We start from the raw sequence: 25,090 nt of genomic DNA, 5'->3' as shown, positions 1-25,090 counted from the left end.
TGGCTTCATTTTTCACTCTTCAGACACCAATGGTAGAATTGGGAGTGATACCATTAAACCACTGCATATTTTCTTCTATAGGTTTAAAGATTAAACTAATAAGCAAAACAGACTCAATAGCCATTTCTAGTTAGAAACACTATGTAGAAGAGGAATATTGTCTCCTTTTAACATGATTCGACCCAGCTGTTTCCTTGATTTTGTCTTGGAGTGAATCTCCTCAGCATCATCCAGAATCAAGTTCATATTCATCTAATCCAATAATACAGCCTTCTGTCCTCATGTTCACCTGTTCATACAGCCACACCTGAATTCTGGACCTATTCTGTAGGTATCTGAAGATGAGGTTGATGGGCTGCACTATCACTTTCTGCACCTTCTGGCCTTGGCAATGACCAGCAGCTGGGCTGGGAACGACCCCCGACAGGATGAGCCCTACTTAGGCAGAATGGGGCAGCCAACGGTCACCTCCTCTCCCTCCTCGCTTTATCCCTCACACCTCCTTTCTCCCTAAATGAAAACTCCCCAGCTATTATAGTCTTTCCTGTTATAGGTGCAACACAAAGACACGCTCTATGGTGCTTACGAGGTGCTGGCCAAGTGAACTGCGACACAGACATTGTATGGTGTTTTATTGCTCATTGGGTCATTATACAAAATAAGCAGCCAGAGCGGCCATCTTGTCTTTGGGTTTCTTCGGATTCAGCCTCCCTCCAGGCCTCCTGCCTTTTCCTCTTCCCCGGCCCTGCCGTTTCCCCTGCCCTCCGCGATGCATCGGGTGCTTCATCGCCGCATGCTTCAGTTCAACCAGGTCTTGGAAGACGGGGTCGCAGAACACGCAGCCAGAGTGCTGCGTCTCATTGCCGGGGAGGGGGGACTTGGCTTTATTGAAATCCACGTCCACCAGGGCGGCGTCACACGACTCGCAGGTCTCGGCCGACACCCGTACCTTGTGGGCGTTTTCAAAGAAGTGCACGACCACGTTGCATTTGTTGCAGGCCATCTTCCACTTGGGCCCAGAGGTTGGGTCAAGCACCAGGACCCCGTTCTCACACTCCACGCACTGCCCGATTCCAAGCATGTTCAGGGAGTGCTGGCACGTGGGGTGGGTGCACTCATTACAGCCCATTCCTGAAGGAAAAGGAATGACAAAGACCATAAGGGACCTTTGCAGCTCACATCCTGGCCCCTTCTGTATGAGAGAGGGGAAATAACTGTATCCAGAGTTCTGCAAAACAACTATTTCCCAATAATTTGTGTAACCTAACCTTTCCAAAGGGGTCGCGGGTGGCGCTGTGGGTTAAACCACAGAGCCTAGGACTTGCCAATCAGAAGGTCGGCGGTTCGAATGCCTGTGACGGAGTGAGCTCCCGTTGCTCCTGCCAACCTAGCAGTGAGGTTCCTGCTCCTGCCAACCTAGCAGTTCGAAAGCACGTCAAAGTGCAAGTAGATAAATAGGTAAGGTAAATGGCGTTTCCGTGCGCAGCTCTGGTTCACCAGAAGCGGCTTAGTCATGCTGGCCACATGACCCGGAAGCTGTCTGTGGACAAATGCCGGTTCCCTTGGCCAATACAGCGAGATGAGCGCCGCAACCCCAGAGTCGGCCACGACTTGACCTAATGGTCAGGGGTCCCTTTATCTTTACCTTTAACCTTTAAAATTCCAAATTATGCGAGTTAGGCAGTTCTGAAAGCTTACACATGCTTTGCATCTTTATTCTCATTGTCCAAGCTGGATTTCTTACTTTCTCTCTCTCTAATAAAAACGTAAGGATATCATCATGCAGTTCCAATAGTAGGGTTTGTAGTGCAACATCGTAATCCTGGATTTTGGGGTAGAGGAGCAAAAGTGAAGGCAGGTTGCACAACTGCAGTGGCCATGGCATGGGAAGGAGAAGGGAGGCCACTGAGAGGCCAAAAGTGGTGGTTTTAAATAATGGGAGAAGTTTGAGTAAACTACTGGGGAATATTTGAGGGCTCTGCATTCTCCATCTCTCATGTGAGGCAGCTGAGAATGGAAGAGGGAGAGGTGAGAGTATAGCAAGAAGGGAGAGATGCTTAAAGGAAAAGAAGTGGATGTTTTAAACAGCTACAGAAGTTTGAGTAAAGTGGGGGTAGAGTAACACTGAGAGGAAGATAAGACAGTTTTAAACGACAGCAGAAGTTTGAGAAAAGTAGGGATGGAGTGTCTCTGAGAGGACGGGTGGTGAGAGATGCTGTCCAGAGTGAGTGTATGGACTGGATTCTGAGGACTGGGTGGATGTGTGTGGAGGACACTATTTGGCTCCCTAGTCCAAGGTTCCCCAACCCTGCATTAGAGCATATATTCTGTGGTTTGTGATGCACTCATGACCATATAAATTCCTAAAAGCCCTGTGTATGAGATGAAGATCAACCATGGCTGGATTTAGCATTCTTCTACAGGGAGGAAAGAGTGTTTTCTTCTGCACAGCAAGTAGAAAACAGATCACACTTTATGGGCAGCAGAGTCCATCTAAGCTTTCATTTACTAACTGTGGAAAATCTTTTTAAAACCCCTAAAGATTTCACTCATGAGAATGCTCCTAAGCAGTTAATTCCTATAAGTGAAACTGTACTCTCAGAAGCATATATACACATAGATTTGGTTGTATGTTGCTTTGGGTTGCCCTGGGCAATATAAAGCAACTAACTAAATAATAATAATAATAATAATAATAATAATAATAATAATAATACAAGCCAGAAATCTATATGCCCTTGACTGACTTGCAAGTAAACATATGTATACACAATTCTGATACAATTTTAAGCATAGGGGTGACTTCCACCAAATTCTCTTTGGTGAAATTCTGGTCATCAATAGTGATCCTAAGACTCAAAATATAGTTTTTCAAGTATGTTCTCCAGAGCTGTCAGAATGAAACCTGCGGCAGTTTTGTTCTTAAAACATTGTGAGAGACTATTATTTAAAAATGTGTCACAAAAAGGACCAAGCCGATGTATCTTTCACTGTAGAAAATCTAACCCTTTTTCATGTCCCTGAAAGGGGGATGGTTGTAGCAGTAAGGACACAGCGGGTAGCTCTTCCCTCTCGACCCAGAGGACCACAGCACCAGTTCAAAGTCATCCAGGGGGCATCGCAACTCTTTGTAGAGTTTGATGACCCCATTCTGAGGAAGGCTGTAGGTCTCGTCGCAGTGAGAGCAGTGCAGACGGCTCGGCTTTGCCTACAAAGAATTAAGGAAAACACATTAAGAAAGATGATGGTTTTTCCTTTCGTCATCTTACTCAAAAGACCTCTTCATTTGGCAAGGGGTGATGCCTAAATTGAGTGTCATTGACCTTGCAGGTCTCCCTGCTGCTTACAAAATCCTGTTATTGAGTATTTTGTCTTGAGACTGCTTTTGAAAAGTGTCTGGGCAGTTCAGCTGTTCCAGAATGCAGGGGGTAGAGTGTTGATACCTATCATGGGAATTGGGGTTGCTTGTGTGTAATCTCCACCTGTTTCAAGCAGCGTGGGGCAATTGGTTTTCCCCGGCTGAGCAGCCCCCCTTGGGCACGACTGCTTCAGTCGCTGGCAGAATCCGTCAGTGGGCGTTTCCTAAACTTCTTCCAACATAAGAACTCCTTCACAGACAACCTTCGTCTCGCCTCTCTGCGTGGCAGCCTTCTGCGCAGAGTGGGCGTGCCTATTGGTGGTCCTCCACTCTCCTCACTGACCTCACTTGAAGAGTCTCGGAGCCTCCCCTCCGAAGTGCTCTCCAACCCTCCTTTCTTCCTGGTGTCACCTTGGCTTCCTTCCCCCGCGGAAGCCCTCTCCCCTCCTGTACTGGTTCCCTCTCCGGCATCATTGGGGAGCCTTGCCTCTCTACTTTGCTCCGATGTCAGTTCCCTGACAATACCTATTTATCTACTTGCACTTTGACATGTGTTTGAACTGCTAGGTTGGCAGCAGCTAGGACCGAGCAAAGGGAGCTCACCCTGTTGCAGGGATTCGAACCGCCGACCTTCCGATCGGCAAGCCCTAGGCTCAGTGGTTTAGATCACAGCGCCACCCGTGTCCCAACATACATACATTAAATTTAACAACATACATACAAACACTGCCCCTCCACCACTGTGAATAAGCTTAAATTCTACATTACCTGAATATACTTCATAAAACGATGGCATTTTCCACAGCGGGAAAGGGGCTTGCCTGTGGCAGCAAGCGGTGAGAAGGACACTTCCATCAATTCATCCATGCCTGCCACAAAAAGTCACAGAAATGTCAACTGCATATGCTTTGTTTGCTTCCTGATTTCAACACGCAAGGCTAGATAGATTCGAGAGTGGAAAAACCCTTACCGGCAATTGAATCAACAAAGTAGTGAAACTTCCTTTTGAAGATATCCAGGGTGTGCTCTAGGACCTGGTGATAATTTGCTTTACCTTGGGCGATAAGGTTGAGTTGTTTCTCTACAGCACTGCGGATTGTGGGGAGAACGAGCTCTGCATCTAAGAGGAAAACCAGAGGTAGAACAAATATTCAAGCTGGGTGTACAGGGAGGTCGATCTGCCAGGATCTTCCCTGCTATGAGCGCAATTCAAATAATCTGTGCAAAAGCATACTGTTCCCTGGGGGCAATTCTTGTTTATTTCACGTTTCTTGTGCAGGAGTTGTCGGTGGACTGCACCTAATGTCTAAAAGCATTTGCTAACATTTGTATCCATGTTCAGACATGTTTCCATCTGATGGACTATATCCTCCAGCAATGTTATTATGTAGAGAGGTTTTTTTAAACGGCGTTTAAAAAATAAACTTCTCCTTTGGCTAGATTCTTGTCCCTATGCAGGGGCAGACCTTGGTGATATGACACCCTGTGTGAGGCTAAAATTTGACACCTTCTCCAGCCCTCTCCCCGCCTTCCCAAAGCCAGGAAAGAAGTGCCGGGTTTTGCGAAGGAGGCATGAGGGTCCTATAATAATAGTAGCAGTAGTAGTAGTAGTAGTAGTACTAGTAATAATAATAATAATAATAACAACAATTTATTACTCCCCCCCCCCATCTGGCCAGGCCTCCCCAGTCACTCTGGATGGCTCCCAACAGGATATTAAAAACATGATAAAATATCAAACATTAAAAACTTCCCTAAACAGGGCTGCCTTCAGATGTCTTCTAAAAGTCAGATAGTTGTTTATTTCCTTGACATCTGATGGGAGGGCATTCCACAGGGCCGGCGCCACTACCAAGAAGGCCCTCTGTCTGGTTCCCTGTAACTTGGCTTCTCGCAGTGAGGGAACTGCCAGAAGGACCTCAGAGCTGGACCTCAGTGTCCAGTATACCTGCTCCTTCAGGTATACTGGGCCGAGGCCGTTTAGGGCTTTAAAGGTCAGCACCAACACTTTGAATTGTGCTCAGAAACATACTGGGAGTCAATGTAGGTCTTTCAAGACCAGTGTTATATGGTCTCGGCAGCCACACCCAGTCACCAGTCTAGCTGCCGCATTCTGGATCCCAGAGCCCTCATGCCTCTTTCTCAAAGCTGGACAAGAGCTTTGCAGATTTTGAGAAGGCGCCCTCCTTGGCTGAGTGCCCACGTGTGGAAGAACTGGTGGCACTGCCTCGGCACTATGGAAAACTGCCTCGGCACTATGGAAGCTAGGATCTCCAGAGTCGTGAAAAATTATACAGAAAATCAGCCACAAACCAACCTATTTTATAGTAGCCGTGCACGAGAACAATGCCCAGGTTTGTAGGCTTCAGTCTGCGGCCGCTCTCTACCGTCACATAGTTGCGCTGGCAGATGTTGTTGATATGCACTGGAATGCTGGCATCCGTTCCTGATAGCAGTGATGATAATAATACCACTTAGCATTTGTAGTGCACTTTAAAAGAGTTCAAAGTAGCTCATGTGCATTATCAAGCTGTAACCTGGTAAGGTTAATATTCAATAATATTATTATCCCCCATATTGCAAGGAGACAGAGAGAGAGCGGTTTGGCTAAGACCACCAAGTGAGTTCATAGCAGAGGCAACATTCAAACCGGGGACTTGATCTGTAGCTCACAGTGCATTCCTATAGAACTTCCAAGTAAAGTGTGCAAAGGACTGCAGCCTCGGTCTCCTTACAGTGGTACCTCTGGATGTGAACGAGATCCATTCTGGAGCCCCGTTCACATCCTGAGTAGAAAACAACCCGTGTCTGCGCGAGTCGCGAGTCGCCGCTTCTGCGCATGACGTCATTTTGAGCATCTGCGCATGTGCGAGTGGCAAAGCCCGGAAGTAACCCGTTCCGTTACTTCTGGGTTGCCGCGGAACACAACCTGAAAACGCTCAACCTGAAGCTACTTTAACCCGAGGTATGACTGTATCCACTTTTTATCTACAGTGGTACCTCTCGTTACGTACTTAATTCATTCCGGAGGTCCGTTCTTAACCTGAAACTGTTCTTAACCTGAAGTACCACTTTAGTTAATGGGGCCTCCCGCTGCTGCTGCGCCACCGGAGCACGATTTCTGTTCTCAGCCTGAAGTAAAGTTACTAACCTGAGGTACTATTTCTGGGTTAGCAGTGTCTGTAACCTGAAGCGTATGTAACCTGAAGCGTATGTAACCCGAGGTACCACTGTATTGCTCTTTTCCCTCAGACTTTCCAAGTTCCAAAACGGAAGGCTGCATGTTCATCCCTTCTTTGTGTATACACCCCACTTCTCTAAATATTTGCTCTCCTTTGGCTCACGAGTTCAAGTCTCCTGCTCCTTAAAAGAAAAAGTGGCTGACCAGACACAAAGCGGTGGCCAAAATAAGAGGAAAAGCTATTACAAAACAGTAACACAAACTCGACAATCGAAGAAATGAAGTGGTCGCAAACACAACGCTGGGGGTTTTGAGTTCAGAGTTCTCGTTCCTGAACACCAAATTAGTTGTAACATACAGTGGTACCTCGGGTTACATATGCTTAAGGTTACATACGCTTCAGGTTACAGACTCCGCTAACCCAGAAATAGTACCTCGGGTTAAGAACTTTGCTTCAGGATGAGAACAGAAATTGTGTGGCGGCGCAGCAGGAGCAGGAGGCCCCATTAGCTAAAGTGGTTCTTTAGGTTAAGAACAATTTCAGGTTAAGTATGGACCTCCAGAACGAATTAAGTACGTAACCCGAGGTACCACTGTACTGCGTTCTATATCCCTCGTTAAAAGTACCAAGTGTAATTCCTCCTGGAGTCATCTCCCACAAGATAATGCCCCACAGCTTTATGGTAAGTTTGCTTTTTAATGGCTCTCATGAAGTTCATTTCAGTGGGTCTGAAAACGTGGGGTGACTACCACCCTAAGTCTGCCGCTTTGAACCACCATTTTGCACCTGACTCCAGCTGATGAACCTCAGGATTTTAGCAACAAGAAAAAAGTACCGTATTTTTTGTTCTATAAGACTCACTTTTTCCCTCCTAAAAAGTATGGGGAAATGTGTGTGCGTCTCATGGAGCGAATGCAGGCTGCGCAGCTATCCCAGAAGCCAGAACAGCAAGAGGGATCGCTGCTTTCACTGCGCAGCGATCCCTCTTGCTGTTCTGGCTTCTGGGATTCAGAATACTTTTTTTCATGTTTTCCTCCTCCAAAAACTAGGTGCGTTCTTGTGGTCTGGTGCGTCTTATAGAGTGAAAAATACGGTATATTATGTGAGCATGATATTAATATTCCAACACAGACATCTCCCACTCTTTCCACCACACAGCAACATTGCCACCACCAACAGCATTTTGCCAATATTTGAAGAAACGCCAGTTCATTATTAGATGAAAGAAAGTGATCTGTTCCCTTCCGTTTCCTACCAATGCCATGTTTTTCCATCAGAGTAATGAGCTCTGCTTCAGTCAGATAGTCAGGAGGATTAGTTTGTTTCTCCAGAAGTTTAACTTCACTGATAGGGAAGACTGTGCCTCTCTCACAGATGGGGAGACTCTCTTCTGGAGGAATGCTCTGCCAGGGCATAATCTCAGTGAAACCTGTAGCAAAGTTAAAATTCCGATTAATCAGGATTGTTGCTTTCCAAAAATTCCACATCTCAACCAGCCTCTGGCTAGAGGTTAACTGGTTGGTTCCCATCCGGCTCTGGTCAGACCTCACCTGGAGTACTGTGTCCAGTTCTGGGCACCACAGTTCAAGAAGGACACTGACAAACTGGAACGTGTCCAGAGGAGGGCAACCAAAATGGTCAAAGGCCTGGAAACGATGCCTTATGAGGAACGGCTAAGGGAGCTGGGCATGTTTAGCCTGGAGAAGAGGAGGTTAAGGGGTGATATGATAGCCATGTTCAAATATATAAAAGGATGTCATATAGAGGAGGGAGAAAGGTTGTTTTCTGCTGCTCCAGAGAAGCGGACATGGAGCAATGGATCCAAACTACAAGAAAGAAGATTCCACCTAAACATTAGGAAGAACTTCCTGACAGTAAGAGCTGTTCGACAGTGGAATTTGCTGCCAAGGAGTGTGGTGGAGTCTCCTTCTTTGGAGGTCTTTAAGCAGAGGCTTGACAACCATATGTCAGGAGTGCTCTGATGGTGTTTCCTGCTTGGCAGGGGGTTGGACTCGATGGCCCTTGTCGTCTATTCCAACTCTATGATTCTATGATCAGACAGACCCCCAGTTAAGTACGTTTTGAAATCCCAGTGAGATGTATTTGATAATACAGTCGTACCTTGGTTTTCTAACAGCTTAGTTCCCAAACGTTTTGGCTCCCAAACGTCGCAAACCTGGAAGTGACTGTTACTGTTTGCGAACTATTTTTGGAAGCCGAACGTCTGGCAGCACTTCCAAGGCTTCTGATTGGCTGCAGGACCTTCCTGCAGCCAATCATAAGCTGCAATTTGGTTTTTGAACATTTTGGAAGTTAAATGGTCTTCGACTTCCAAGGTATGGCTGTAACCCCAATTTTGGTTAAGAAAGTATTAAATGTTATCCTCTAATACAGGGGGACAAGTAAACAAAGATGGTACCTGGTATCTGTAAAGACTCCAGTGGTGTTTGTTGATGTTGTTTTTTTTAAAAATATATTATATACCAAAGACACTAGAAAGTCTCACTGACTTCATTTTCCAGAGGCACAGAAACTCAATCAATCAATCAAACAATCAATCAATCATTTATTGTATTGGACTAAAGGCCATTACAAATCCAGTTACAAAACCAGCAAATCCAATAAAACCTATTTAAAAAGATCCAGAAATAAGCAACCATTTACAATAAATCAAATTAATGAGTCCCCTGCACAATCTACAGTGTTGTCTTTTATGTGACTAGCACAAAGACTTTCAGTGGCTTTTGCAAATAAGACTGCTTTATATGTGACAAGCAGGTCACAGTCAGACAATAGCCAACATATTTTCACTTCAGGGTTCTGTGCCTGCAGCAGTGGCAACATCTATTCCCAAAATCTCTTTCTGGGGTTTTGATAGAGCTGACAATGGAGTATGTAATGGGGAAGATCTTTTACTTCACCTACCACACAAATACAGAATCTTAAAATGCCTTGGAATTTTCCTGTATCTTCCACCTAAGAAGGGTGCAGGCATTGTTTGAGAGCTGTAAAAGCAGTTTTCGGGGAGGCAAAGGTAAGTGACTCCAAATATTGGGTCCTGGTGCGGTTAGATTTCAGCAAATAGTAACAATGGGAGAATTTAGAGATACAGATTGAAGACAAGTCTTGCTCGTTAGTTCAGAAACTCTACCCAACAATAACCCATGCAGCAGAAATACTAAGTGATATATAAATTTACACGCAGAGCTGATATCATAACTTATAAAGGTAAAACCAGTGGTTCTCAACAACCCTATAGAGAGGCTAGTGTGAGATTTGGTCTTACATACTTTCTGTACCACTTTGTGTGAGCAATAAACACAAATGCACAGAAGGATTAAAAATACGACTGAGCTGAAAAATAGATGGAGAATGAGACATGCACATTCCTTTACTCCTTCCTTACCTGGTGAAATAACAGTCTTTCCTATACAGGTAAAACGTTCAGGACCAATGCTGCAAGCAATGGTAGTTTGGAGGTATTTGCAGTCAGCACTGACAGTGGCAATGAAATGCCTGGTAATGTATTCATATAATCTCCATCCATCACTACCTAGAAATACAAATATTTTTCACTCCAGTTTGCATACCACTTTAGAAGAAAAGGAGGAAAGGCAAATTCTAAGGGGAGAAGATGCTAACTTATTCATGTTCATTTCTTTAAATCCTTATGCCTCCATATGCATTATGATTCTGCGCCAAAATAAGCTTAACAGCACAATCCCAACCATGTCTACTCAGAAGTAAGTCCTAAAGAATTCAGTGGGGCATACTCCTAAGTCACTGGGGTTAGGATTGCCACTTAATTTCCCACTTTCACTAGGGAAGGCCCACTCTCAACACTCTCATGTCGGTAGTGGCGCCTGCCCTGTGGAACGCCCTCCCAGCAGATGTCAAAGCAATAAACAACTATTTTACTTTTAAAAGTCATCTGAAGGCAGCCCTCTTTAGGGAAGTTTTTAATGTTTGATGCTGTACTGTTTTTAATATTCAGTTGGAAGCCGCCCAGAGTGGCTGGGGAAACCCAGCCAGATGGTCGGGGTATAAATAATATTTATTATTATTATTATTATTATGGCTTCTCAGTTGAGATGTAAAAAACACAGGGTTTGTCTTATATTGAGTCAGGCTAATGGTTCATGTACCCAGGGGTGTCAACGCTGACTGACAGAATGGGCTCTCAAGGGTTTTAAAGAGTCTTTCTCAGCCAAATCTGGACACGGCAGGGATTGAACTTGGAATCTTCTGCATACAAAGCTAGGTTGCTTTAACAGGAAGGAATACAAGTAAGACCAATGATGACTGCTTTAAGTTCTAGAAAAAGGAGAAGATAAAGTCCCGACCAGAGAAGAATGGCAGATCAAGTTGATGGATTATGCCGAAATGGCCAAAATGACCGGGAGAATCCGAAATCAGGAAGACCAAAATTTTAATAAGGAATTGGGGAAATTTGTAATTTATCTTAAAAACCATTGCAAACAGTTAAAATCATTACAGTGGTGCCTCGCAAGACGAAATTAATTCGTTCCGCGAGTTTTGTCGTCTTGCGATTTTTTTCGTCTTGCGAAGCACGGTGTCGGGAAAGTTTTGGAAAAGCTTCAAAAATCACCAAAGTCTTAAAAAACCTCAAAAAAGGCTACCACACCGCGTGCTATGAGTTGCTCCTCGAAGTCAAGTCGCAACTGTATTAACGGTGTTAAGAAAAAGGAAACAAACTTGCAATACGTTTCCGTCTTGCGAAGCAAGCCCATAGGGAAAATTGTCTTGCGAAGCAGCTCAAAAAACAAAAAACCCTTTTGTCTTGCGAGTTTTCCGTCTTGCGAGGTACCACTGTAGTAGGATTGGAATATCACCTGTAGTCTAATGGTGAATTTTGGACACAATGGAGAGGTAGAAGATTTGGATTATCATAAAAGATGCAAGAGGAAATGATTAACAATAGGACCCACCAAGGGGAGGAGGGAAGTCCAAGAGATTCCTTGGAATCTTGTTTTTTATGTTGTAAATTGAATAATGTGACTGTAAAATTTTAATTTGGAAAACCAAATAAATACATTTTTAAAAAAAGTTCTAGAAAAAGGACTGCTTTACCAGTTTAAAGGGTACCATCTTAACTCTGGGGAGGCGGGTGGTGCTGTGGTCTAAACCACAGAGCCTAGGGCTTGCTGATCAGAAGGTTGGCGGTTCAAATCCCAGCGACAGGGTGAGCTCCCGTTGCTCACTCCCTGCTCCTCCCAACTTAGCAGTTCGAAAGCACGCCAGTGCAAGTAGATAGATAGGTACCGCTTCAGCAGGAAGGTAAATGGCATTTCCGTGTGCTGCTCTGGTTCACCAGAAGCGGTTTAGTCATGCTGGCCACATGACCTGGAAGCTGTCTGCGGACAAACGCCAGCTCCCTGGGCCTATAGAGAAAGATGAGCGCGCAACCCCAGAGTCGTCTCTGACTGGACCTTATGGTCAGGGGTACCTTTACCTTTATTTTAACTCTCAATGTGTAGCCCAAATAATTGAGACTAACAACTGGCGTCATTCACGCTCATAAACATACTGAAAAAAAGTACCGTATTTTTCGCTCTATAAGACGCACCAGACCACAAGACGCACCTAGTTTTTGGAGGTGGAAAACAAGAAAAAATATATTCTGAATCTCAGAAGCCAGAACAGCAAGATGGATCGCTGAGCAGTGAAAGCAGCAATCCCTCTTGCTGTTCTGGCTTCTGGGATAGCTGTGCAGCCTGCATTCGCTCCATAAGATGCACACACATTTCCCCTTACTTTTTAGGAGGGAAAAGTGAGTCTTTTAGAGCAAAAAATACGGTATTTGAGAGAAAATTTAAGCCTTATGAATAACTGCTAAGAAAAATACTTTCAAGTCAACTTTACTGCATTATGAGGCCATACCCCCCCCCCCCCGGGTAAATAACTGCTTGCAGGCCCAGTAATTTCCACGAGGTCTAAAAAATGATAACTAGCCTTTAGGTGTTTAGACTTCTGAATAATCAGTCACCTAGTTCTGCTTCCGTGGCAGTTCTCATCGGTGTTATTGGGGGGTGGTCACCAGCATCATGCCCCTTCCTTGGTTTGTTAATACCTTCTGACAGTAATGCTTTTACCTAGGGGGGGGGGAACCAAAAGAAAGCACATGTACGTTATGAATGCAGGTTTTTCTTCATGACCACAATCGGTCTAAGGTTCGGTGATCTTCCACTGATTTCAGTGGGAAACATTTAAGCATGTGCTTTAAAAAGCTCACTGAAAGCAATGGTAATTTAGGAGTGCTCAACTGTGGCCGGATCATGCCCTTTATATTTCTCATTGTTTGCGGAGCAGTTTGCAAAAGGTGCCGTTTTCTTCACAATGCTTGTTCAAATAAATAGAAGCTTTAAAAAAATAAAAACTTACTGTTTCAGCCCAGTAAGGATTATTAGCCTGCTGCCTCAAAGAGCCCTTCAGATCAAAGTTCTCTGGATAGTGGGTAGTTTCTGTTCGAGGATAACTGATATAGCCTTGTGTATAAAGCCGTTCAGCTATTTGCATGGCATGCTGCGGTCCCATTCCTAGAAACAAAATATTTACATTTTTTTTTAAATTAAAAAGTCAATTATCTTATTTAATAACCAAATGCTTAGAGTCACAAGACTTTTTCCAGATTTAATCTTTTCCACAATGTAGAGAGCAGCCCCATACCAGATAATATTATTTGTCCAGTTGGCCAAGTGCTGTCTGTTCCAACCGGAACTCACTCTTCAAAGTCTCTGTTTAGCATCAGGCATCAGGTGCTGTGAGAGACTGAACCCGGGATTTTCTGCAGACAAAGCCCTGCAGCAATGGCCCAAGACTCTGAGCTGTGAGCTAAACAAGATGGATACCACTGGGCCACATACTTACCCAATGCAGAGCTGGCAACTCTTAACATCTCTACAGTATTCAGAGCCAGAGGTCTCTGCTTAGCCTTCTCCTTCTTACTCACAGACTCGATCTACAACACAGAAATAAGTCCCTTGGTGAGATATGAGGGGGAAGCAGAAGGGAAACACAGTCCTATACATGCCTACTTGAAAGTAAGTCTCATTAGGTGCTACTGGGCTTACATTCAGGTACATTGGTCAAGAATTGCGAGCTAAATTTCTCTCTCACCAATTTAGTATGGAGATGAGGAAGCTAGCAACATGTTTCTATTGTACAGTTGTACCTCGGAAGTCGAACAGAATCCATTCCGGAAGTCCGCTCGACTTCCAAAGCACGGCTTCTGATTGGCTGCAGGAAGCTCCTGCAGCCAATCGGAAGCCGCGGAAGCCCTGTTGGACCTTCAGCTTCTGAAAGAACATTCGAAAACTGGAACACTCACTTCCGGTTTTCGATCATTCAGCAGCCGAAACGTTTGACTCCCAAGGCGTTCGGGAGCCGAGGTACAGTACTTTTAATTCCAACACTTTAGGTACCATACAGTAACTGAAAACAGTTTGCCAGGAGTTGCCAAAGTGGTGCCTGTGGAACCTAGTGTGTGTGTGAAAGGTCTTGGTAAATGTCCCCATCAAAATCCACAGTGCACAGAAGACTGTTTGCTCTTCCTGAGCAATTCCTCTCCTACATTTAACACACCCTCTTAAACATGCCCACATTTCATTGGATGCCAGGATAAGACTCCCTCCTTCTTTTCTATTCTGTGAACGAGATCTCTGGCCTCCAGAGGTTGGAGACCCCGATACACCATGAGAGAAGATGCAAGGCATTATTTGAACTTTAACACTGAAACAACAGGAGTTCTGAAACCAGAATTCAGCCCGTGTACAACGTTCTCATAGCCTTACCTTCGCTTCTTTTGCAACCTTTGTTATGTTTAGGAACATCTGAGCAATTTCCCTGTCAAACACCCTCACTCTGTCCCACTCGAGTGTCAGACAGCAGTCTTTTTCATGGCTAACCTGGCAGGAAGAAAATAAACAGAAAAGCTAAAGTATTTTCCGTTCTTCTCCAGCAGTAACCTGTTCTGTAACTGACATAATGGAGAAGCCAAAATGAACCATTGAGGTGGCTTATTCTAAGATGCTGCCCTTAGCAGGATGCTGTGACATGCCAAACTCCCAAGACTAACAGCAGACAAAACCAGTTTGTGATGGCACGCTACCAAGACAAAGATCCAGTTTTCAATTTAATTCATTCACTAGACTTGTACACTGCTTTCCTGCCAAGGTGGCCTGCAATTTGTTTGTGATTCATGATACAGCCCCTTTGAAACTAATGAATTTGGTCCTTCATTTCTAATAATAATAATAATAATTATTCCCCAGCCACTCTGAGCGGCTCCCAACAGAATATCAATAACACAATACAGCATTAAACATTAAAAACTTCCCTAAACAGGGCTGCCTTCAAATGACTCCTAAAAGTCAGATAGTTGTTTATTTCCTTGACATCTGATGGGAGGGCATTCCACAGGGCGGGCACCACTACTGAGAAGGCCCTCTGCCTGGTTCCCTGTAACCTCACTTCTCACAGTGAGGGAACCGCCAGAAGGCCCTCGGTGCTGGACCTCGGTGTCTGGGCGGAACAATGGGGGTGGTGATCCTCCTTCAGGTATACAGGTCCGAGACTGTCCTGTATTTAAGTCACAAACCCATTTGCAACTATCTCAGTTACACAGAGATTTGCTTGTTACACTTCAAAATTCAAATTTTCTGAAAAGTGGGAAGAACTGAGGAGACATAAGAAACTGAATTGCTGCTGCAACAGAGGCAAGGAGTCGAAACTGTTTGCGTTTAGTTTCCATCCCAGCCTCCAGCATCACTGCTTCAAGGCCTAAGTCAAAAAGTCTGTTAAAAGAGTCCCAGTCTATGGGTAGGTACTCTGTACTGTCTCAGTATTCCTGTGCTTTTCCACTTCTATGGTGGCTGCACTGTAACACCCTTTACTTCAGGTGTGCAGAACCAGATGTAGCCTAACTACAACTCCCATCAGCCACAGCAAGCGTGGCCAATGGTCAGGGATGATGGGGGTTGTTGTTCAGTAACCTCTGGATGGCCAAAGGTCCTTACTGCTACTTTAGTTGATCTTATATCTAACCTGAAGCATATTCCATGAAAGATGGTTCGCTTTAAAGGCTTGTATTGAATTATGGATTTGTGCTAGCGGAGTTCTTCTGTAAGGTGGAACACCTGGCTGTCACCAGTCCCTCAAGGTTGGGTGACCCTCTGGGTCAGAGATGGCATAAAGGTAAAGGTACCCCTGCCCGTACGGGCCAGTCTTGCCAGACTCTAGGGTTGTGCGCCCATCTCACTCAAGAGGCCGGGGGCCAGCGCTGTCCGGAGACACTTCCGAGTGACGTGGCCAGTGTGACATCGCTGCTCTGGTGAGCCAGAGCCGCACACGGAAACGCCGTTTACCTTCCCGCTTGTAAGCGGTCCCTATTTATCTACTTGCACCCAGGGGTGCTTTCGAACTGCTAGGTTGGCAGGCGCTGGGACCGAATGACGGGAGCGCACCCCGCCGCGGGGATTCGAACCGCCTACCTTTCGATCGGCAAGCCCTAGGCGCTGAGGCTTTTACCCACAGCGCCACCCGCGTCCCCAGAGATGGCATAGAAGGCTGCAATTGGTAAAAAACGGGTGGCCCTGCCTTGTGATAATAGAAGCTACCACTGGATACAACTCAATACTGTGAATTTTTAACACAATTCTGAAACCTGGGCTAAGCTTTTCTTTTTTGCAATTAATATTAATAGCGTGGACAGAAGCAAATTCTTATTCAGTTATTACCACAATTAGTTTCAGGGAGACAGGAATCTCTATATCACTAACCTTGGCTTGCAACACCCAGTAATTTTCAGGCTTGAAAGACTGGATTTTATCATGTCGCTCCACACAAAACCCTAGAGTTGGCGTTTGACAGGGTCCGAAGGAGATTAGTGAGCTGTCTAAATTGCCGTATTTACCCTGGAAGTATTTTGTCTGAAACCTATAAGAAAGATAAATAAATTAAGTTAAGCTATTAGTTTTCAATGCTGATAATGAAACCTATTTAACGCCAATGATCTACATATATCTAACATTTCAGGAAATTGTTAGATCAGGACCATCTAAAATGTGTTTCAGTGATCTTGCACGTAAATGTCACATGCAAAATTTACTGGATGTGATTCTTACATTTTATAATTTTAAAATGTGTTGTTTTAAAACTGCTGCTTCTTTTTTTAGTGGCCATCATCTGTACAATGAATGACCCAGTTCACACATAAATGCTAAGCCAAACCATGGGTTACCATGAACATATGAGTTCCCAGGGGAAAGAATGGTTGCTGCATTCCTCCCCCAGTCCAGCTACACTACTAAGGACTAAGCTATGGTTTGGTTTAGCATGCTCTCCAAACCCGAGTTTGTGGTATGCCTTACTCCAGACTATGAGCCTTAGTTCAGACAACATGCTGAACCAAACCAGGGCTTAGCCCCAGGTAGGGTGATGGCAACAGGACTGGGGGGGGACCACGCAGCTGTGATCCCTTCTCCAGGAACCCACACATTCACATCTCTGCCTTAAGTCAGTTTGGCTTAGTGTTAAGTGTGAACTGAGTCAATAAATGGTATTGTGTGATTCTTTTTGAGCAACTTAGTGTGAAATAATCTTCCTTGTACATCAGGAATGAGGAAACTGTGGCACTTTGGATGCTGTGTGGATACCTTGTAAATGCACAACCAATTCTCAGATCCAGCTCCTGGCGGGCGTCTACTGACAAAGCCTCATTGTGGTTAGGCTCCCCTAAGTTGTTCATGGCATTGCAAATGTCTGTGTCCGTAATAGAACTGAACTTGGCTCTGTATACAGTCCTTTCACTGCCACGAGGTTTATTCATCACAGGAACGGTAGCATCCAGGACCTACGAGATGAAACCAGAGAATCCTTCTTAATTAAAGTAAAAGTGCTGTAAATTAGACACATCCACTCTCAAGTGCCTATGAAGACAATAGGTACACCTCAGGAACATTGCAAGTACCATGGAAACAAATGGGAGTTGTTCAAGATCATGACTTTGAATGTTTCATTGATTTCAATGAAGCTTGTGCAACAGAAGTTCCTGGGAGAGGTGAATCCAGAAATTTAGGTCTTTTATCACAGAAAACCAATCCAGTTTGTGGATTGTGGCTCCATTCTTCAAAATGCTGCTGTAGCATGAGAAAGGTCTTTGGAAAAATAGGGAGGCCAGGTTGTAACAAGAAATGCGAGTATCTCAGTTCCCCATTTCTACATTTTCAAGTCTAGAGGGAAGTCTGGCAGAATTCACACCACCACCCTGTCACATTTACCCGTTTCAACATGGGCTTTAGCAGATTTCTGGACTGGAAAAATGCTTTGCCCATTTATTTCTCTATGAGCTAATGCAGTATATTATCTAAGAAGCCCAGCTACAAACCAGGAAATCCCTGGATCCAATTTCATCTGCAATGAATTCACTCAAGTAACTTTTGCCAACATAGTCTTAGCCTCCCCATCTGCAGTAGAGAGATAATAATACTGATTTAAGGAGTACAATGGACCAATTTGTATGCCATAATAAACCATGGTTTACTGTCAATGCAGAGACATTGGGGCATACCATCATCAGTAAAATATAAAAATGAATATTGTTTATATGAATTCACAACAGACAGGTCACCTGCCAGTTTTCTGGATTAGAAGACCTGAATTTTTCTACAAACCATAAAAGAAACTGTTTAAATCCATAGATACCAACTAAAATGTTGCAGTTAAATAATGAATATAAATCGGTCACAGGAATCCTACCTCAAAGCAGATGTTTTCACCTTCCTTATCACAGTCCAACCACAGAACAATACAGTCACAACCTCTTCCTTCCACCTAAAATACACATGTTCCAGTTACTGTAAAGAAGGCAGGTGTGTCGCAGGGTGTCATACAACAGGATAAATAAATGTGCATGGTTCAGAGACAAATGTAATGCTTGTTTTTTAAAAAACAAAAATAAAAACAAAACCCTCAGAACAGCAAATACCTGTAAGAATTTCACCATGTTCAGTTTAGGATTTGCTTCTTTCTTTTCTGTAGGGGCCTTACTGAAAAGTTCAGCTGGGTCGACTTTATCCCAGTTATTGTACTTTCCTGAGAAAGGCAACAGAATGAAATACAGGTCTCATTATCTTCAAAGCCTTTTTGTGGCTATCTACCTTAGATAGATAGACCATAAAGAAGGCTGATCGCCGAAGAATTGATGCTTTTGAATTATGGTGCTGGAAGAGACTCTTGAGAGCCCTGTGGACTGCAAGATCAAACCTCTCCATTCTTAAGGAAATCAGCCCTGAGTGCTCACTGGAAGGACAGATCCTGAAGCTGAAACTCCAATACTTTGGCCACCTCATGAGAAGAGAAGACTCCCCGGAAAAGACCCTGATGTTGGGAAAGATGGAGGGCACAAGGAGAAGGGGACGACAGAGGACAAGATGGTTGGATAGTGTTCTCGAAGCTACCAGCATGAATCTGACCAAACTGCAGGAGGCAGTGGAAGACAGGAGTGCCTGGCGTGCTCTGGTCCATGGGGTCACAAAGAGTCGGACACAACTAAACAACTAAACAACAACAACAACCTTAGAGTAGGAGTAGGCAATTTCCAGAATTTTCTGCAAGAGATCAGTTTGGACTTCTGGCGAGCACAACTTTATCCCTCCCTGGCAGCTCTCTGGATAGGGAGAAGGTTAAGAGGAAAAATATGGGAATGGTTCCACACACCATCAGCATGTGGCCCCCAACTGCTTACCCCCAAGGGAAAGTGGCCCTCAAAAGAATAAATGGTCTTAGAGGATGATGCTTATGTAGTTCAGAGGTACGTGTATTTTTTATCTGACAAATACAAAAGATCACTCTGGCAACCAGTTATATTCTCTGAAGCAGGTATATAAAAGGCGATAGCTAAGGTAACATTGCCTACTTTTGCCTTCCAATCTAAGGGTTGATTCTCACACAATGCCCCAGTGGAAACATCAAGGCAAAACCACGGTCTGATTGTTGGGGTTTGCCTCCACCTCGCACACTCCTTCTTATCCTTGCGTATCCTCAATTCCCTCTACCACACCCTGGTTAACACTAACTATAGTGCGTCGTGACATCTGAACTGGGCAAACAGTGGTTACTGCCATCCTTTATTCGCCTCCAAACAAGGTTTTTTTGGTTTTAGAAAGAAATAACCTTGTTCATACTGTGGCTTCTAATTCTGGTCTGGAGGCAAACTATGATTTATACTGCTTTATTAATTAACTGATCCTTGAGAAATTGCTGGAAGTTTTTAGCAAGCTGAACTACTGATCTGGATGTGCACCCTAAATGCCAGTAGGATGCTGGCTTTTCCAGAAAGTGTCAGGGTTCATCATCATCATCATTTTTAATTTGTATACCGCCTTTCTATCTTACAATACTCAAGGCGGTTTACAAGCTGAAGAAACAAAAAATGTACATCTTATAACAATCTAATGCAATACAAAAATGTGATAATAAAACATAACTTTAAAATAGGCAACCTCCATCAAAAAAGTAACATTCAACAAACATTCCTGCCCACTTTTTTTGGCCTCAAATAACAACAGAACCAGATAAAAGTGTGAAGTAGTCAACAGGTGATGCTATACCTATAAAATCCAGTGTCATCACATGGCCGCAGACAGATGTCATCTTGAAACGGGCACTTTGTCCTATGAATGATCCAGTGTATTCATGCACTGAACATGCCCCATTCAGCCCTTTGCGAGAGGACATATTTCCTACAAGAAGATAAAATGGTAACAGTAGATATTAAGAATGTCTCATGTTACATTTTTTTTGGACAGAGATTAATCTTGTCCTGGGAATAAAGGAAGGCAAGCAACATTTAGGAAAAAAAAATTACCGTATTTTTCGTTCTATAACACGCACCCGACCATAACACGCACATAGTTTTTAGAGGAGGAAAACAAGAAAAAAAATTCTAAACAAAACAGTGGGTGTATGATTTTTGTGGTTCATGCTGTGGCCACAGACATGCGATCTGACAGTGAGTTTGGAGTAGCCCAATGCAAAAATCCTGAGGATCCATGTGGATCCGTGCTTTGTAACCACGTTTTAAGTGGGGAGGGAAGGAAAAGCACTCAAGGGACAAGGAGAAGGATGCTGCTAATAATGAAGAAGAGGGGTATAAGGGGAGAAGGCTCCTCTCCTCTCCCGCTTTGCTCCTTTAAAGCAAGCAGGCTCTCTGTCCCTCTCTCCTCCCCACTCAGCAGCTCTTCTCCTGCTTTGCTGTTTCAAAGCGAGCCACGGAGGAGGGAAGGAAGGGGAACCATGGATCCTCTGCTCACGACTGCAGCAGATCCCCCCCCGCCACCCGTAGGCATTCCCTCCATAACACGCACAGACATTTCCCCTTACTTTCTAGGAGGAAAAAAGTGAGTGTTATGGTGCAAAAAATACGGTACTTTTAGCAAAAGTAAATTACAGTTGCATTTGGACCACTTAATCACTATAGGAGGGAGGACATATTTGGATGTAGTAAATTAGAAGGTCATCCAGTATTTCATTTTCCATTTTAATAGGGTGATCCATGGGTGGCAACCCAAGTCCAAGTATTCCTGGAGAAAGCTGATCTCCAGGATCAATTCCTGTCACACTTCAGAACAGAAACTGCCTTGGAGGCCCTGGTGGATTATCTAGGCCAGGATTTCCCAAACTTGGGTCTCCAGCTGTATTTGGACTACAATTCCCATCATCCCTGACCACTGGGCCCGGCTAGCTAGGGATGATGGGAGTTGTGGTCCAAAATCAGCTGGAGACCCAAGTTTGGGAAACCTTCAATAGGAATGGGAGGAGGACAACACTACAAGTTTTCTTACTTCCTTAGGTCGGTAGTGGGGAATGTGAGGCTCTCCAGATGTTGTAGGACTCCAATTCCCATCAGAATGGCCAGTGCTTAGGGATGATGGGAGTTGTAGTCCAGCAACATTTGCCCAGGCCCTGATCTAATACAATAACCTTCCATTTTACAAGCATTTGATGTGCAATTTCAATCATACGCAGTTGGTGAGCTGCTTGAAAGTGTGCAGGTCGAGTCCCAAGCAAGGCAGAGAACTATACACAATTTTTGTGAATGTGCATAACCCTCGGAACTGAACTCCCAAATAAAACGAGGGATTACTGTATCCTGTTTCTAAGCAGGAAGCTCACAAGCAGGACATAAAGTCTACAGCCCTGCTTCACTTTCCTGCTTTCTGATTTTCAGAGGAATACCACTTTTGAACCTGCTTTGGCTATTATGAATTCAATGGGGATTTACTCCCAAGTTGTGTGAATGGGATTCCAGACCAAATTGATTTAAATGCTACTACAAAAATACTGCCAAAACAACAAGCAAGGGTTTTAAATAAAAAGGATGTAGATCCCTCCTAACCTCTTGAAAGGATTTTGGCTATGGACTGAGCCAGAGAAGGCTTCTCTGCTACCATAAGAACCGTCTTCATCTTCTGCCGGTAGTGAAAAGGGTAATCAAATCTCAAGAAAATTCTGTCTTGTCAACCTAAAGAGAGAAAACAAATCCTGTTTATCACTTATTTGGACTGGTGACCTGGAGATTCAGTATTTCCCCTCTCAATTTTTTGTTTCACAAGTACACTGAAAAGCAACTATATATCACCCAGTATTCACATCTTCACAAATCCCAGTATGTAGTAAAGTGATATTTTTTTAAAGGTCTCTTCCAGCTAAATTATGAGAGTAACAGTTCAACCCCTATACATGTCTGCCAAGAAGCAAGCCCCATGGAATTTAAATATGTATAGTACATTGCACATAAATATAAAAAAGGTTCATTCCATTTTATGCAGAGCTTACTTGATGGGAATTCTATGGAGCTGCCATACTCAAAAATAAGGAGAAGTAACACTAATCTCTTTGAAAAAAGGAAAATAGCAAAGATTATTGGTTGAGCAAACATTATGCTAACTCTCCAGTTTGAATAAAATATGGGAACGATGATACGGGCTTTTTAAATGCCTGTAAACAGTTCAGAGTTAGTTGTTCTATAAATTTATTAAGACTGGATATGTGAGAAAACCAGCAAAATAGACAGGAGACGACTTCATTTTGCAACTCTGAAATGATTTCAGGAATTGTCAAAATTCAGCAACAGACCATGCAATCCATTCTCAAAGTGGATACATGCCCAGCCAAAAGTACTGAGATTCCAAGAACCATTCATAGTCTGATGCTGCAAAGATTCACATTTCTCATCAAGCTCATGGTTCAGGCATGTTTTAACAGCTCCGTGGACTCTATTAGGAGCATTTCATGTATGCACATTGAAAAACATCATTATCTGTCCCAGAATATATTCACCAGGCAAGTAATAATTCAAACTAACACCCATGTTTATTCTAATTTCTAAGCCTCCCTATCTCCAAAGGTCCAAATTAGGTAATCCTATTTTTTAAAATAATATCTGTAGAACTCACACACAATCTGCTATTAATAATTCCATTTCCGCGGAAGAGTGGCTCTCCAATGCTTGCAAACAGGACTGCGGCCTTAATGTTTTAAATTTCAGTTCCAATATACCTTGCCAATCAATCAATCAATCAATCAATCAATTGCTTACAGTAAGTCAAAATGCATCGTTGACCAAAAAAATTAAATAAAATCCAATATATTAACCTGGTTATTTTGCCTCCCTGTATAAGACATTTCATATTTTATTTTGCAATGCTACGCAAGCAGGCAGCAAACGCCCCCGAATCCCGCCATGCTTCCTTCCAAGCAAACACGTAAACGAGGCCTTCGCGAGGACAGTCGCGCTTCGCGTGTATTCAGTATCAGATACACACGATACGCTCCTCCCCTGCACCGAGGAAGTAATTCGCTGCACCACCTTGCCTGCAAGGCCTCTCCTCTCTCTTACAAGTTCTTACCAGGAATTGAAAAAGGCGCCGTTTCCAAATAAAAGAAATCAGCAGCTTCCACGCCGACGCCACACGAATTTGGGGGTTTTGCTTGGGTTTTTCAAAATAATAGTAATAAATAATCATAATCACGTCGTTTCCCCTGCCTCTCCCCCTCCCTCAGCTCGCGCTAAAAGGCGGCCCAGCATGGAAGCGGATTGCGGGGCGGGGGGGGGGGCGTTGGAGAAGCGCCCCCTGGCACCCCCTTCAAAATGCCCCCCACCCCACATCTCCTCGCTCCTTCTCCCCACACAGGCGAGGCGGGCGGCCCTACTCACCCGGCGGGGCGGCCTCAGAAGGCGGCGGCAGCGGCGGCCATTGCCGAGGCTTCCACTGCCGGGTCACCCTCGGGCCCTCCCTTTCCCAGGCGTGGATGGAGGAGAGGCGGAGATGCTCCTGGTACCTTGCATCCCTCCAGGCATCTCCGTTGCCATAGAAACGCCCCCTCCTCCAACTTCCCTCTTCCCTTCTCCTTTCTCTGCCCCGCGCCGCTCGGCTCGAGGTGTCTCTCTCTCTGTGTGTGGTTGGTTTTTAAGCGCACAACACACACACATACACCCGGTGTGGGGACTGACTGACTCGTTTCTTTCCAAACCACGACACGGATTTCGTTTCGTTTTTTCCCCCTATACAAAAACGTGATGTGCCCCACAAATAGTAAAAAAGGTAACACGGGAGAACCGGGGGGAAAGTCACGGCCCAGCTTGAAAACGCACCGAAGTCAAAATGCTATAAACTCGGCTCTCTGAGCAGCTGGGTAGGCTTGCCTAAGCAAGAAAGTTTTTAGCATTGTTGTTAATAATTATTGTTTTTTATATATTCATTCATTCATGCCCTGTTCCCCCCCACCGCAGGACTCAGGGAAAATTATGTATTTTAAAATTTTCATAATAATAAAAATGCATCCTTATAACTGCTATTGTTATCATTAAGGCATTGCTGCATTTGTTTGTTTGTTATTATTTCTAATCATAATAATTAATGCATTATTTCCTGTTTCTTTTACTCATTTTTAGATTTTGTAATGATAAGATTAATACTCAGTTTTATTACAGGTATTAGTAATGTATTGTTATAATGATCATTTATTATTTATTTTTAAATTCTACTTCGATAAAGTGCATTTCTATCAAAGTTCTGTTTCTTTGTTTTTGCAATAGTATAGGGTATTATTATTGTGTTGTTTATTTTTATTAATTTTTTACAATTTAGAATAATCATAGAATTATTATTAGTATTATTAGTCTACATTTTCTCCAAGGAGCTCTGAAGTAGATTTACAGCAATCTTTCTCATCTTCTTTTTATTATTCTGTTATGTACTGAAGTTCTCACCCTGGGCCAGCAGGGGGATACTGTAGATAGTTATGCAAATGAAGGATCGAAAGTGATGTTCAGTGATTGGATAGTTTGTATGCAAATGAAGGATCGAAAGTGACGTTCAGTGATTGGATAGTTTTAGAAAATGGCAACAGTTACATTGTCTGGAGCTCTATATAAGCAGGCTGACTGAGCTCCTCAGACAGTTCTGTTCCAGCTTACAAATAAAGAGCTGCTTTGGAAGAATCGCTGTGTCGTCTGCTATGTCTACCC

General features: G+C 43.9%; 1 protein-coding gene and 1 pseudogene across 2 annotated transcripts; both read right to left on the bottom strand.

Annotated features, from left to right (window-relative positions):
* Positions 1-620, bottom strand: LOC114586999 (small nuclear ribonucleoprotein E pseudogene; annotated as a pseudogene).
* On the bottom strand, positions 616-23,921 carry TOP3B (DNA topoisomerase III beta). 2 transcript variants are annotated; one of them, XM_028709911.2, is made up of 18 exons: positions 23,777-23,921; positions 21,956-22,081; positions 20,169-20,300; positions 18,545-18,651; positions 18,316-18,390; positions 17,214-17,410; positions 16,338-16,494; positions 14,352-14,465; positions 13,429-13,519; positions 12,943-13,097; positions 12,548-12,653; positions 9,947-10,093; positions 7,796-7,969; positions 5,676-5,804; positions 4,329-4,478; positions 4,127-4,227; positions 3,007-3,208; positions 616-1,131 (listed from the first exon to the last, which is right to left on the bottom strand). In XM_028709911.2, the coding sequence occupies exons 2-18, from the start codon at positions 22,023-22,025 to the stop codon at positions 650-652; spliced, it is 2,589 nt and encodes an 862-aa protein (XP_028565744.2). In that variant the 5' UTR covers positions 22,026-22,081; positions 23,777-23,921; the 3' UTR covers positions 616-649. The 2 variants fall into 2 exon arrangements, with proteins under 2 accessions (XP_028565744.2, XP_077776112.1); XM_077919986.1 differs by lacking the exon at positions 23,777-23,921 and adding an exon at positions 23,469-23,746.
* Between the last annotated feature and the right edge of the window lie 1,169 nt (positions 23,922-25,090).

This window comes from Podarcis muralis, chromosome 16, assembly GCF_964188315.1.
Source record: "Podarcis muralis chromosome 16, rPodMur119.hap1.1, whole genome shotgun sequence".
NCBI classification, from domain to species: domain Eukaryota; kingdom Metazoa; phylum Chordata; class Lepidosauria; order Squamata; family Lacertidae; genus Podarcis; species Podarcis muralis.
This window is presented reverse-complemented; position numbering and strand designations above follow the sequence as displayed.